Genomic DNA, 12,394 nt, shown 5'->3' on the forward strand with positions numbered 1-12,394 from the left:
GGGACACCGGGGGACCCCCTTTCAAAAAAAAAAAAAAAAAAAAAAAAAGGAGACCCTAGAATAATTGGCAGGAGCAAGACAGTGCCCCTGAGGAGCAGGGCCTAGACCAAAAGCTAGGGGGTCAGGGAGTATAACACGGGGTCCCAGGCAGGGAGGCAGCAGAGACAAAGGCACCCCCTAGAAGGTCACCTTCTGCAGCTGGGCAAGGTAGCAGTGCCGTACGGGGTGGAGGGCAGACAAGTGGCACCTCCGGGGGACTCAGTTTCCTCATCTGCAAATGGCACGGAGATGTTAGAAGGACCCTCAGAGGCCATCGAGGCTCCTTCTGGGTTTTCTGTAAGGAAGCTGAGACCCAAGGCGGAAGAGTTTGCCACCAAGTTTGTGGCAGAACAAAAACAAGACTCCAGGTCTCCCATTACCCCCAACCCCTGGGGCTCTTATTATGGCCTCCTTCTTAAGAAACAATTGAACACACAAGCAAATCTTGTCATGTGAAAGAACCATCCTGGGCAGCCATCCCCCCACACCATGGGGCAGCCACACCCTGCAGCCTAAGAAAGATCTAGAATCGAGGCCACTGACCAGCTTCCCTTGGCACAGAATAGAGGAGTTGAGTGAATCTGCCAGGGGACCGAAGCTGAACATGATTAAGTGGATCGAAACTGAACATGAACAAGTAGGCCCGGGGCAACCCATGACTGCAGCGGCTCTGAAACCGGGCATGGCCCCTCACAGGAGCCTGCAGGGGCTCCGTCCGCTTTCTGGACAGGCACAGTCTGAGGCCGAACTCGGGATGGGGACACATGGGTTTTTCAGCCTCTAATCCCACAGGCTCCTGCAGGCAGGAATGCGGTATCAGTGAGAACAGCTGGACCACCAGAGGGTGTGGGGAAGGGCCTGGGGGTCACCAGGGCAGCTGTCAAACAGCAGCTGCCCCCCTTCCCTCCCAGCCACGCAACCCACCCACGAGCCTCTTAGGACCTCACGGCAAGCAGCAGGGAGAAAGGTGGCAGGCTCCAGTGGGGTCCCAGGACTGTTGGTTGGCTGGAGGGATGGACAAGTCTCTGACAGCTCCCCCACAGGCTGCCCCTCCCAGGCCTTCTGCAGATCTGGAGCAGAAGTGACAACCAAAGCACCCGCCAGCATCAAAATACTGAGTCCCATTGTTTGTGGGGCCACAATGTTGGTGCCTGAACCCTCAGTGCAGTCATTTGACTGCCGTGTAATATTCCACTGTAAGGATGGATCCCAAGGCACCTCTTCATTCTCCTCAGCAAACATCTGGGCTGCTTCCAGATGTGTGTTAGTATATAGAATGCAGTCACTAAAAAAGAAATCTCATCAATCGATGAGTTTGGGGGAGTGCCTGTGGGCAGGGGGTTAGGGAGGGCTTTCCAGGGGACAGATGCACCCTCCCCTCTCCCACCTCTCTGCACTCTCCATGTCACCACCCCTCAGGAGCCACTGTGGGCTGGCCCAGGAACCCAGGCAGACAAGACATAGGATACCCCCCAGACAGAGCGCAGAGCCGGTTCCCTACCTGCTGTGGGGGGGCTCGCCCTCGGGAGAAGGAACAGCTGCTGTCCAGCGGTTCGCTGCAGTCCGCTGTCCACTGCAGAGCAGAAAGGAGCGATCAGTGATGGCAGGACAGCCAGGCCCATGCTCACTCTGCCAGGCTGCAGGAGTTGTGCCCCGGCCTTCCCCATCAGCATGAGTGTGGAATCCTAGTTGGTCATTTCAACCCAAATCTTTCTCAACCACCAGACCCAATTTGGCATCCTCAGGCTCCACATCAAGATGAAGCTTTGGCATCTGCTTGAGGGGGAGGCAAACTCACTTCCCTTCACCTGAGCCCAGCACAGTGACAAAGACTGGCTACATCCCAAAGTCAGCCAGAGATGACGAAACTTATTCTGAGTTTGGTACCACCAGCACCACGTTTGACCGCCTGACCTGGCTTCAGCCACACTAGCCCTCTATTACATCAAGGGTGTGGCCGGAGCTGGTAATGAGGCAGGTATGTGTGGGTCTTCCTAGAAGCCTAGCTCCAAAAGATGATGGGTTTGGCACCAGGAAAGAGCCCAACCTGGCCATCAGAAGCGTGGCTCACACAAGCCCTGCCACTCACATCCCCTAAGAACTCAGAGGGCTGCTGTGTCCCAAAGTGCGGTCTGACAACCATCTGCATGCGAGTCCCCAGAGTCCGCAACATGGAGGTCCATGGGCCCCAGCCTTTACCCACTGAATTAGACTCTGTGAGGCCAGGGCCAGAGGATCAGTGTTTTGACGAGCTCCCCAAGGGATGCATTGGGAGTTTGGGAGCCACAGAAATCCATGTGATCTCTCAGGCTTCATTTTGTCATCTATAAACTGGGGAGAGCCATGTTGGGTGACTGGCTGGGAGGCTGGGATGAAGGACCTTTGTGAGCTATAAAAACACTGTATAGATACAATGCAGTAGCAGCCATATAGCCCTTTCTGTCAAATGCTATCCAGGTATATGGCAGTGTTTTTACTATTGTATTAAACACTAGCTAGCCTCTGGAGCTGAGGTTGTTGAATACTGATCTTAACCTACACCCTGCATGATACATAAAGAGCAGAGGAGGGCCAGGCAGCTCACACTTGTAATTCAGCACTTTGGGAGGTCAAGGCAGGAGATCACTTGAGCCCAGGAGTTTGAGACCAGCCTGGGCAACATAGAGACACCTTGTCTCTACTAAAACAAAAACAAAAACTAGCCAGCTACGGTGGCATGCACTTGTTGTCCTAGCTACTTGGGAGGCTGAGGCTGGAGGATTGCTTAAGCCCAGGAGTTTAAGGTCGTAGTGAGCTGTGATTGTGCCAATGCACAATGCTCTTAGGTAACAGAGCGAGCCTCAAAAAAAAAAAAAAAAAAAAAAAGAGAGAGCGAAAAAGAAAAAAAAAAAGGAAAGAGCAGAGGGAAGCCCGGTCTCTGCATGTTTGATGACATGGTCAAAGCTGTGAATGTGTGCCAATGCACTCCTGGCTTTCTAAAACCTTGGCTGGACGTGCCCTCCTGAGCATGGCTCAAGGGTATGACCTTTGTCCAGGATGAACGTTATTATTACAATGTTGTTGACATAGGCTGGGTGGAAGTGTATCCTAGAGCAGCACCATCCAACTGAAACCAAATGAGAGTCATGCAGAAACCACAGGCAGAAGTTTAAGTTTTCTAGTAGCCAGATTTTAAAAAGAAACAGGTAAAATTAAATGAAATAATATATTTTATTTAATCTAATACATCAAAATATTATCACTTCAACAGGTAATCAATATAAAAAGTTGTTGATGAGATATTTTACATTCTTCTTTCCATAGTGTTTCAGAAATCTACTTAGAGCACACCTCAGTTTGGATGAACAACATTTCAAGGGCTCCAAGAGCCACATGTGGCCTGTGGCTACCATAAGGGGCAGTGAAGCCCTAGAGAAGTGGCAACGGTGTCAGAGGCACTCCTCGCCCATTCCCTTTCTTTGAGCCTCAGGTTGAGAGTTGGTACTAGCTACCTGAGGTTGCCATTCCCTGGGCTGTGTAGCTTCTCAGGTAGAAGTAATCAATTCTTTGGATTAAATTCCCTCTGCTTGGATCATTGCAGTCCCAAAGTATTTCCCCTAAGATATTTATAAATCATGGCTGGCGGTGGGGAGAGAAAAATGAGAAACCATCAGATGCCACTTTAGCCAAGTGATCAAGGTTAATATCACCAGTAACAAAACATAGCTGCATCATGGACTCCCCAGTGTGGTGCGTCGAGACGGGCACATCACTTCTAGGGTATTCTTGACAAAAATGCACCCTCTCGACATAATCATGAGAAAACATCACGCCACCCAAATTGATGAGCTTTCTACAGAAGCATTGACCAGAACTCTTCAAAAGTGTCAAGGTTGTAAAAGAAAAGAAAAGTAAAGAAGACAAAGTATCAGATTGGAAGGGAATGAGGTGATGTGGCAATTACATGCAAATTTGGATCCTGGAACAGAAAAAGGACATTCATGGAACAACTGGTGAAATCTGAATAAAGCTTCTAGTTAAGAGCATTGTACCAATGTTAATTTCTTGCTTCTGATAATGGTTCTATAGTTATGTAAGGTTCATATTACGGCAAGGTGAGGGACAAGTGTTTGGGAACCCCCTGTTCCATCCTGCACCTTGGCTATAAGTCTAAAATAGTTCCAAAACAAAAATTAATATATATGTATTCATACATACGTAAAATACATGCATACATAAGTATATATGTGCATTTATTTATTTACTTATTGAGATGGAGGCTCATTCTGTTGCCCAGGCTGGAGTGCAGTGGAGCAATCTCAGTTCACTGCAACCTCCCCCTCCCAGGTTCAAGCGATTCTCCTGCCTCAGCCTCCTGAGTAGCTGGGATTACAGGCATGTGCAACCATGCCCAGCTAATTGCTGTATTTTTAATAGAGACGGGGTTTCACCATGTTGGCCAGGCTGGTTTCAAACTCCTGACCTCAGGTGATCCACCCACCTTGGCCTCCCATGGTGCTGGGATTACAGGCATGAGCCACCATGTCTGGCCCACATTTTTAGAATAATGTATACAGATACACATAAACATATATGTATATGTATATACATACATATGTATAATGTTTAAAGTATTGTAACTATAATCCCTCTGCTTTATATATCGAAGTAGTTTCTGCTTCCCTGGTTGAAGGCTGGCTGACAGGTGGGGGACATCCAAGGCATACAGTGTCCATTGGCTGGAGGGAACACGAGGCCATGCTTGCACTCCTCATCCCATCCTATGTGATCTCTCACAAAAAGACTTCTCCCCTTCCAGGCATCCTGAACATTTCAACCCCAGTTGTATAGTGCTGGTGTGATATTCCACAGCACGGTGACGCACGGGGGACACACCTCCTCTGGGGTCAGCACGGGCCCTGGCAGGATGGGGCCTCCTGATGGGCACGCGCAGAACAGACCCCGAGGCTTTGTGCACATCCATATACAACCCTACTCTCCTTGGTGAGCTTTCCAAGCTCCAACGAGACTGCTCTGCCTTGTCCAAGGCCATACTTAACTGTACCTTTGTCAACCAAAAGCCACTTCCTGAGAACCTTCTGTGTGGGGCCCTGAACACAGAGTGTCCCCACACAGGAGAGGTTAGATGACCTGTCAAATAATAGCAGTGAGAGGGCGGTGGGGACGGTGTGGCTGAGATGAAGAGTGTGCTCTCGGCAGGGGCCGTAAGGGAGGGAAAGCAGGCAACCCAGGGTGCCCAGAGAAGAGTGAGGTGCCCAAGAGAGGCAACAGGCTCAGCAGAACATGGCCTGCTTAGGGCAGACAGCGGCTGTCAGGCTAGAGAACTCAGAGACACTTCCTCCATATGCAGGGGCCGAAGGTTTCTATTATGGGAGGCTGAACTGGCCTGGGGGAAGTGGGGAAGAAGGTCCCACATAGGGGTTCATCAGCAGTGGTGGTAGAGATGGAAATGAAGCAGTGGATCTCCGAGTGTGGAACAGATGAGCAGCAGGCCAAGTGGGTGAGCTGTGCACAGGAAAGCCAGCGAGACCGCGGAGTCCACAGACCCCCATTCCAGACACCCAGCAAAACTGGAGCTAGGCACAGCCCCCGGCAGGAGGAGGGACTGTGGCCCTGCGTGTGACTGTGTAAATGGGGAGGAGTGAGGTGTGAATGATCACACTGAGCACAGCAAGCTCTACCCATTGGGCTTCTGGGGCTCCATCTCCAACCCCAGCCCAGCAGTAGCCCCAGGGCAGCCTGTCCAGGGCTGCTGCCTGAATTCCCTCCATCAGAAACACACTTCTTCCCTGGCCCTAAAGGCCCTCTGGGAGCCCTCCCTTCCCTGTTCTGAAGCTCCTCCCCATCCCTGCTGGGATTCTGCTCTCAACACCGGCTTCTTCTGTGGCAGGCACCGCCACCTCCGGCCTGCCATTTGCCTTCTCTGAGACACCGCCTAGAAAATTTCCAGAAATGGACCTCCCCAGAACCTGTCCTGATCTGTAGGAGATGAGTCAAGAATGAAGAAGAGCCCCACCTCTCCAGACCCACTTCTCAGTCTGGGCCAGGGCTTGAAATCCCACACATTTCCCCTTCAAAGCAAATAGGCTTACAGCTTTGAGCCTCCTGAACCTGCAAGTCCTCTTGGGGGCAAAGGTGGTATCTTACTTGAAAAGGTCATCAAACAGAAAGGTAGGAAATGTGGGAAGTTTGCTAGATATGGGAACGATGAACATCAAATTCACAAGAATGGTTTAAAGGCCTCAACCACAGCTATTATAATTCATGTCTTAATTTAAAAACCTGGAAAAAACATGACACAGGGTTAAGATTTAATAAACATGAGAGTACAGATGTTTATTCTCCACTCAAAATAGATGTGTATTTTACTATTCTCTGTTATCAGTCCATCTCAAGTATTTCACAATAAAAAACAATTAAAATAAGCTATTTGTCATTTTACATCCCAGGATGGATAGTATTTTTTTTTTTTTTTTTTTTAAGATGGAGTCTCACTCTGGCCCAAGCTGGAGTGCAGTGGCATAATCTTGGCTCACTGCAACCTTCGCCTCTGGGGCTCAAGCAATTCTCCTGCCTCAGCCTCCCAAGTAGCTGGGACTACAGGCACGCACCACCACACCTGGTTAATTTCTTTGTATTTTTAGTAGAGACAGGGTTTCGCCATGTTGCCCTAGATGGTCTCAAACTCCTGAGCTTAGACGATCCACCTGCCTTGGCCTCCCAAGTGCTAGGATTACAGGTGTGAGCCACCACACTCAGCCAGTGTTTTATGAGCAGAGATTGGGAAAGATTGGGGAGACCCCAGGGTACTGAGCATTGGAGGAGGAGGAGAGAGAAGCAAGAAGCTCAGAGTGTGGGAGGCTGGTGGTGCTAAAGCTAAACCAGGACCCCTTTTCAGTGGTGCCTAAAACTCCCCCTACCAGACATCAAAGTATCTCATAAAGCTAGAGTCAAACCAGCATGTTGAACCAGTACAAGAATAAAAAAGCAGATTAACTGATAAAACTGCACCCATAAGCAAATTAATGTACAAATGGGAACCTCATATAGGATAAGGATTGTGTTTTAAATTGAGGGAGAGACTCATCAATAAATACACGGTATTGAGGCAACCACCCAGCCATTGAAAAAATAACCTTAGATATCTGCCTTGCACTATTCATGGAAAACACATTCCAAAGTGATTAAAATCTGCGATGCAAATTTTAAACTACATCAAAATTTCAAACTTCTATGTGACAAAAGAAATCACGAACAAATAAAGACAAGTGAGAAGCTACTTGCAAAATGCACAGTCATCCCCCCCTTTATCATTGAGGGATCCAATCCAAGATCCCCTCGTGGATGCCTGAAACTGTGGGTGGTAAAAAGCCCTACATCTGTTTGTGATCCTGTAACAGAGATGTCTGCTCAGTGACTCTGGGCTGGGCAGTGATGGGCAGGTAGAGGATACAGACCGGAAATGCTGGACAAAGGGATGATTCGTGTCCCGGGAGAGACAGCATGAGATTTCATCATACTGCTCGGAATGCCATACAATTTAAAATTTATAAACTGTTTATTTCTGGAATTTTTCATTTAACATGTTTGGACTGCAGTTGACCGCGGGTAACTAAAACTGTGGAAAGCAAAACAGTGGATAAGGGGAGCCTGCTGTGTAGCAAAGAATTAATCACCAGACTATATAAAGACTTCACTTAAATCTAGGCACTGTTCTAAGTCCATTGCACTTACTCTTCATGGCTACTGTGGCACTCTTATCTTCTCTAATTAGCAAACATGGAGACTGAAGCACAGTGTGGTTAAGTAACTCACCCAGGAATACACAGTCAAAAAGTGGCAGAATGAGCAAAGGACAGAAATAGGTATCATTCAAAGAGCCAGGAAAAATGACTGATATTAAACACAATATGTAATCTTGGATTAGACAGAGATCACAGCCAATTTTTTTTTGCTCTAAACAATATTACTGGGAAAACTGCTGAAAGACCTGTAGGTTTAATCACAGCATTCTATCAATGTTCATTTCCTATACTGTATCACGTCCTTGTTCCGAGGAAATACACACTGAAGTGTCAAGGGATACAGGGGCATCATGTCTGGAACTAACTCTCAAATGATTTAGAAAGAAGTTTTATATACAATTATATGTATAAATTATATATATCATAAGATATATTTAGAGAGAGTGTGTGGGTACAAATGTAGTAAGATGTTAATTGCATATGCAAGAATTGTTTGTACTATTATTGTAATTTCTATGTATATTTGAAATTATTTCAAAATGCAAGATTATTTTAAAGGTCATCTTACCCAGGGCTTCTTAACCAAGGGTGGTGTCAGACCACCCAGGGGGGATACGGGGGGTCCACATGCCAGGTCTTCCCCAGTGAATGCACAGGTGGTGGTGGAATGTGACCTCTGTGTGTAAAATCTGCCCCAGGTGGGTGCTGTACAATGCAACCAGGGCTCTCACCGATGCCTTCATTTCCCTGAAGGGGGACTTGAGGCTGAGGGGAAATGGCTTCCTCCCATTCTCGCAGGCCCCAGTCAGAATCCTGCCAGCCTGAAGACCCAGCTTCTCAAAGACAGGAGTGTGCGTGATAGCTTCCTTTATCCTGGGCACATGGGCTTCTTACTGACATGGGGAGGAGAACCAAGACCCAGAGGTGGGACCCAAGGCTGGCGGGCAGCTCATTCTTGATCCAGTGATATTCTGGAAAAGACCTGTGCTAAGAGGGACAGGAAGCTGCTGATGGCTGAGATTTGAGAGAGAGAGAGAGAGAGGCTTTTGCTCCCATCTTTTCAGAAACAAACAACTTTCCTGTTGTAGAGAATGCTTGAGTGATTAGGAGCTTGAGTTCTTGAAGCAGAGAGTCCTGAGTTCAGATCCCAGCTCTGCCACTTACTGTATGACCTTGGGCAAATCGCTTCACCCCCAGGACTAAGTTTCCTCCATCTGTAATAATAATAGATCTACCAATAGCAGAGAGGGTAAATGGATGGCACTTGGAGACAGGTTGCCTGTTTCAAACCCCAGTCTTGCCATGTACTTGCTGTGTGGCCTCAGGAAGCTTAAGTCAACCTCTCTATGCTTCAATTTCCTCCCTTGTAAAATGGTAATAATAACAGCATCTTCATAGAATCATCAAGACTAAATGAGTTAACATGTAAGAAACAATGCAAACAGTCTCCTTTGTTACTTCCTCTTCATCTCCCCAAATTCTTAAGTCAAGGCTCAATCTTTGATTCTCTCCTATAAACTTCCTCATTCCCTGGGCTTAAAACAGCATCCAAATATAAATCTCTAGCTCATTCTCCTCCTCTGAACACCACCATTGTGCATCGGACTGGTGGACCAACATCTCCTCTAAGACGACTAATATTATCTTAAACCTTTCATGCCCAAACGGGACTCATGATCTTTGCCCCCCAAAGCTGCTCTTCTGGGGTCTTGCATAGCTCATTTCTACAAAGTCTATCCTATTTGCTCAGGCTAGAATTTTCAGGGTCAATCACAGTGTCAGCACCTTCCAGGCACACCTAGACTCTGAAGGCATCTCATCACCTCCAGTGACCACATGGCCCCAGTCTCCACTGCCTCTCCCCTCTCCCCTGGGGCAAGGAGACAGCTTCCTGGTCTCTGCTTCCTCTCTTGCTGACCCCCCACCATAGCCTATTCTCTACATGGCATTCAAAGGGATCCATTCAACTGTGTGGCATGCCCCACACCAGAGCTTTGCCCTGGCCATTCCCTCTGCCTAACTCTTTCCCAGGTGGCCTCACTCTCACCTCCTTCAAATCCTCCCTCTGTTCCTCCCTCCCACCCTCCATTCCTCCCTCCCTCCCTCCCTTCCTTCCTACCCCCTCCCACTGCCACTCCCTCCTGTTTTCTTTCCTTTTCTCTCTGTTTTGTTGTTGTTGTTGTTGTTGTTGTCTGTTTGTTTTGAGACAGGGTCTCACTCTGTTGCCCAGGCTAGAGTGCAGTGGTGTGATCTCAGCTTACTGCAACCTCCAGGTCCCGGGCTCAGGTGATCCTCCCACCTCAGCCTCCACAGTAGCTGGGACCATAGGTGCGCACCATCACACCCAGCTAATTTTTGTATTTATAGTAGAGACTGTGTTTCACCATGTTGCCCAGGCTGGCCTCGAACTCCTGGGCTCAAGCAATCCACCTGTCTCAGACTTCCAAAGTGCTGGGATTACAGGCGTGAGGCACAGTGCCCAAATCCTCACTCCTAAGTGAGCCTTCCCCACTCACTTCCTGCCTCCCTCATGCATGCATCACCTTCTAACATCCCATTTCCTTCTCCCTCTATTGTCTGTCTTTCCCTGTGAGAAACTGAGACAGAGGTCATAGTTGTTCTGTTCTTGACTTTGCCCCCTGAGCCTACAACAGAGCCTGAGTGGATAAATGTTAGCTTTCATTCTATTTATTTTACTACCTAGCAGAAGAAAAGCAAATTTAAATAGTTACACTTTATGCTAAAAACCACCACCAAACAATGTCTAGGAGATCATTAAAACTTACAGATCATAAAACTTACATGTATGCTAGAAGTACAACTTTACAAAATATGTTTAAAAAAATGATGCACAAAAATTATATTAGTTGCCATAAAATGATGGAGTTTTTTTTTTCCCATTTTTCACTTGTCTCAGTTTTTCCAGTTGCTACTTTCATAAAATAAAATGTTATCCTATTAAAAAATAATTGGTGGCCAGGCGTGGTGGCTCACGCCTGTAATCCCAGCACTTTGGGAGGCCGAGGGGGGTGGATCCCTGAGGCCAGGAGTTCAAGACCAGTCTGGCCAACACGGCGAAACTCTGTCTTTACTAAAAATACAGAAAATTAGCGGGGCATGGTGGCAGGCACCTGTAATCCCAGCTACTCGGGAGGCTGAGGCAGGAGAATCACTTGAACCCGGGAGGCGAATGTTGCAGTGAGCCGAGATCACACCATTGCACTCCAGCCTCAGCAACAAGAGCAAAACTTCGTCTAAAAAAAAAAAATGGCCAGGTGCAGTGGCTCATGTCTGTAATTCCAGCACTTTGGGAGGCCAAGGCGAGTGGATCACGAGTCAGGCGTTCGACACCAGCCTGACCAACATAGTGAAACCCTATCTCTATGAAAAATGCAAAAAATTAGCCAGGCGTAGTGGCACGTGCCTGTAATCCCAGCTACTCGGGAGACTGAGGCAGGAGAATTGCTTGAACCTGGGAGGCAGAGGTTGCAGTGAGCCAAGAGCACACCATTGCACTCCAGCCCTGGCGACAGTGCAAGACTCCATCTCAAAAAAAAAAAGAAAAAAATAAAATAAAAAGATTGGTAATTCAATTTCGGGCGCAGTGGCTCATGCCTGTAATCCCAGCACTTTAGGAGCCTGAGGCAAGTGGATCACCTGAGGTCAGGAGTTCAAGACCAGCCTGACCAATATGGTGAAACCCCGTCTTTACTAAAAATACAAAAATTAGCTGAGTGTGGTGGCGTGTGCCTGTAGTCCCAGCTACTCGGGAGGCTGAGACAGGAGAGTTGCTTGAACCCAGAAGCAGAGGTTGCAGTGAGCCGAGATCACGCCACTACACTTCAGCCTGAGCAACAGAGTGAGACTCTGTCTCAAAAGAAAAAAAAAGAAAAAGAAAAAGAACTAAGACAATGTGAATTAAAATGACAAGATGTCCCAATATACTGGTGGTAGTATGGATAACGGAAGATCTTTGGAGAGCAATTCAACAACAGCTATTAAAATTAATTTTACTTCTCAGCATCTAACTGAAGAAACACCGTTATTTGTGCAGAAGGAGGCATGTTCAACAGTATGCGTTGAAGTATCACATATTTCCAGGGGAAAATTTAGAAGTAACCTGAGAGCCCACCATTAAGCAAATGGTTAAATAAATCCATGCTATGGACAACTGGGCAGCCACTAAACAGAACACAGCAGATGTGCAAGCCCAGAAGAATCTCTGGGGCATGTGGGCAGGTGAAAAATGCAAGTTATTGAACAATATATCCACTGGCTGTGATATACGACTTGACAATATTGTATTTCTTCAAGTCATACATATGTCAGGAAAGGCATTAAAAAAGGCAAGGAAATGAACTCACCCATCTGATGGGAGGTAGGAGTAAGGGAGCAGAATGAGGTGGTAGCACAGAAGATTTTATTGGTAATATTTGAATTCTTATGTACCATGATAATGTATGCATAAAGGACTTATATAATTTAAAATAATTTTAGTCCAGGAGAATTTAATTATTAACATTTGAATTCTTGTGTACTATGGGAATGTATGCATAAAGTACTTTATGTATAATTTAGAATATATTTTTTAAATAAGGGGAAAATACCTA

General features: G+C 47.1%; 1 protein-coding gene across 1 annotated transcript in view; it reads right to left on the reverse strand.

Moving 5' to 3' along the window:
• The window catches only part of CTIF (cap binding complex dependent translation initiation factor), a 335,511-nt gene that overhangs the window by 231,320 nt on the left and 91,797 nt on the right, over positions 1–12,394 (reverse strand). Inside the window, exon 4 of the mRNA XM_025365501.1 lies at positions 1,541–1,612. Coding sequence (XP_025221286.1) covers positions 1,541–1,612 — 72 coding nt within the window. The remainder of the gene's footprint in view (positions 1–1,540; positions 1,613–12,394) is intronic.

This window comes from Theropithecus gelada, chromosome 18, assembly GCF_003255815.1.
Source record: "Theropithecus gelada isolate Dixy chromosome 18, Tgel_1.0, whole genome shotgun sequence".
Taxonomy (NCBI): Eukaryota; Metazoa; Chordata; class Mammalia; order Primates; family Cercopithecidae; genus Theropithecus; species Theropithecus gelada.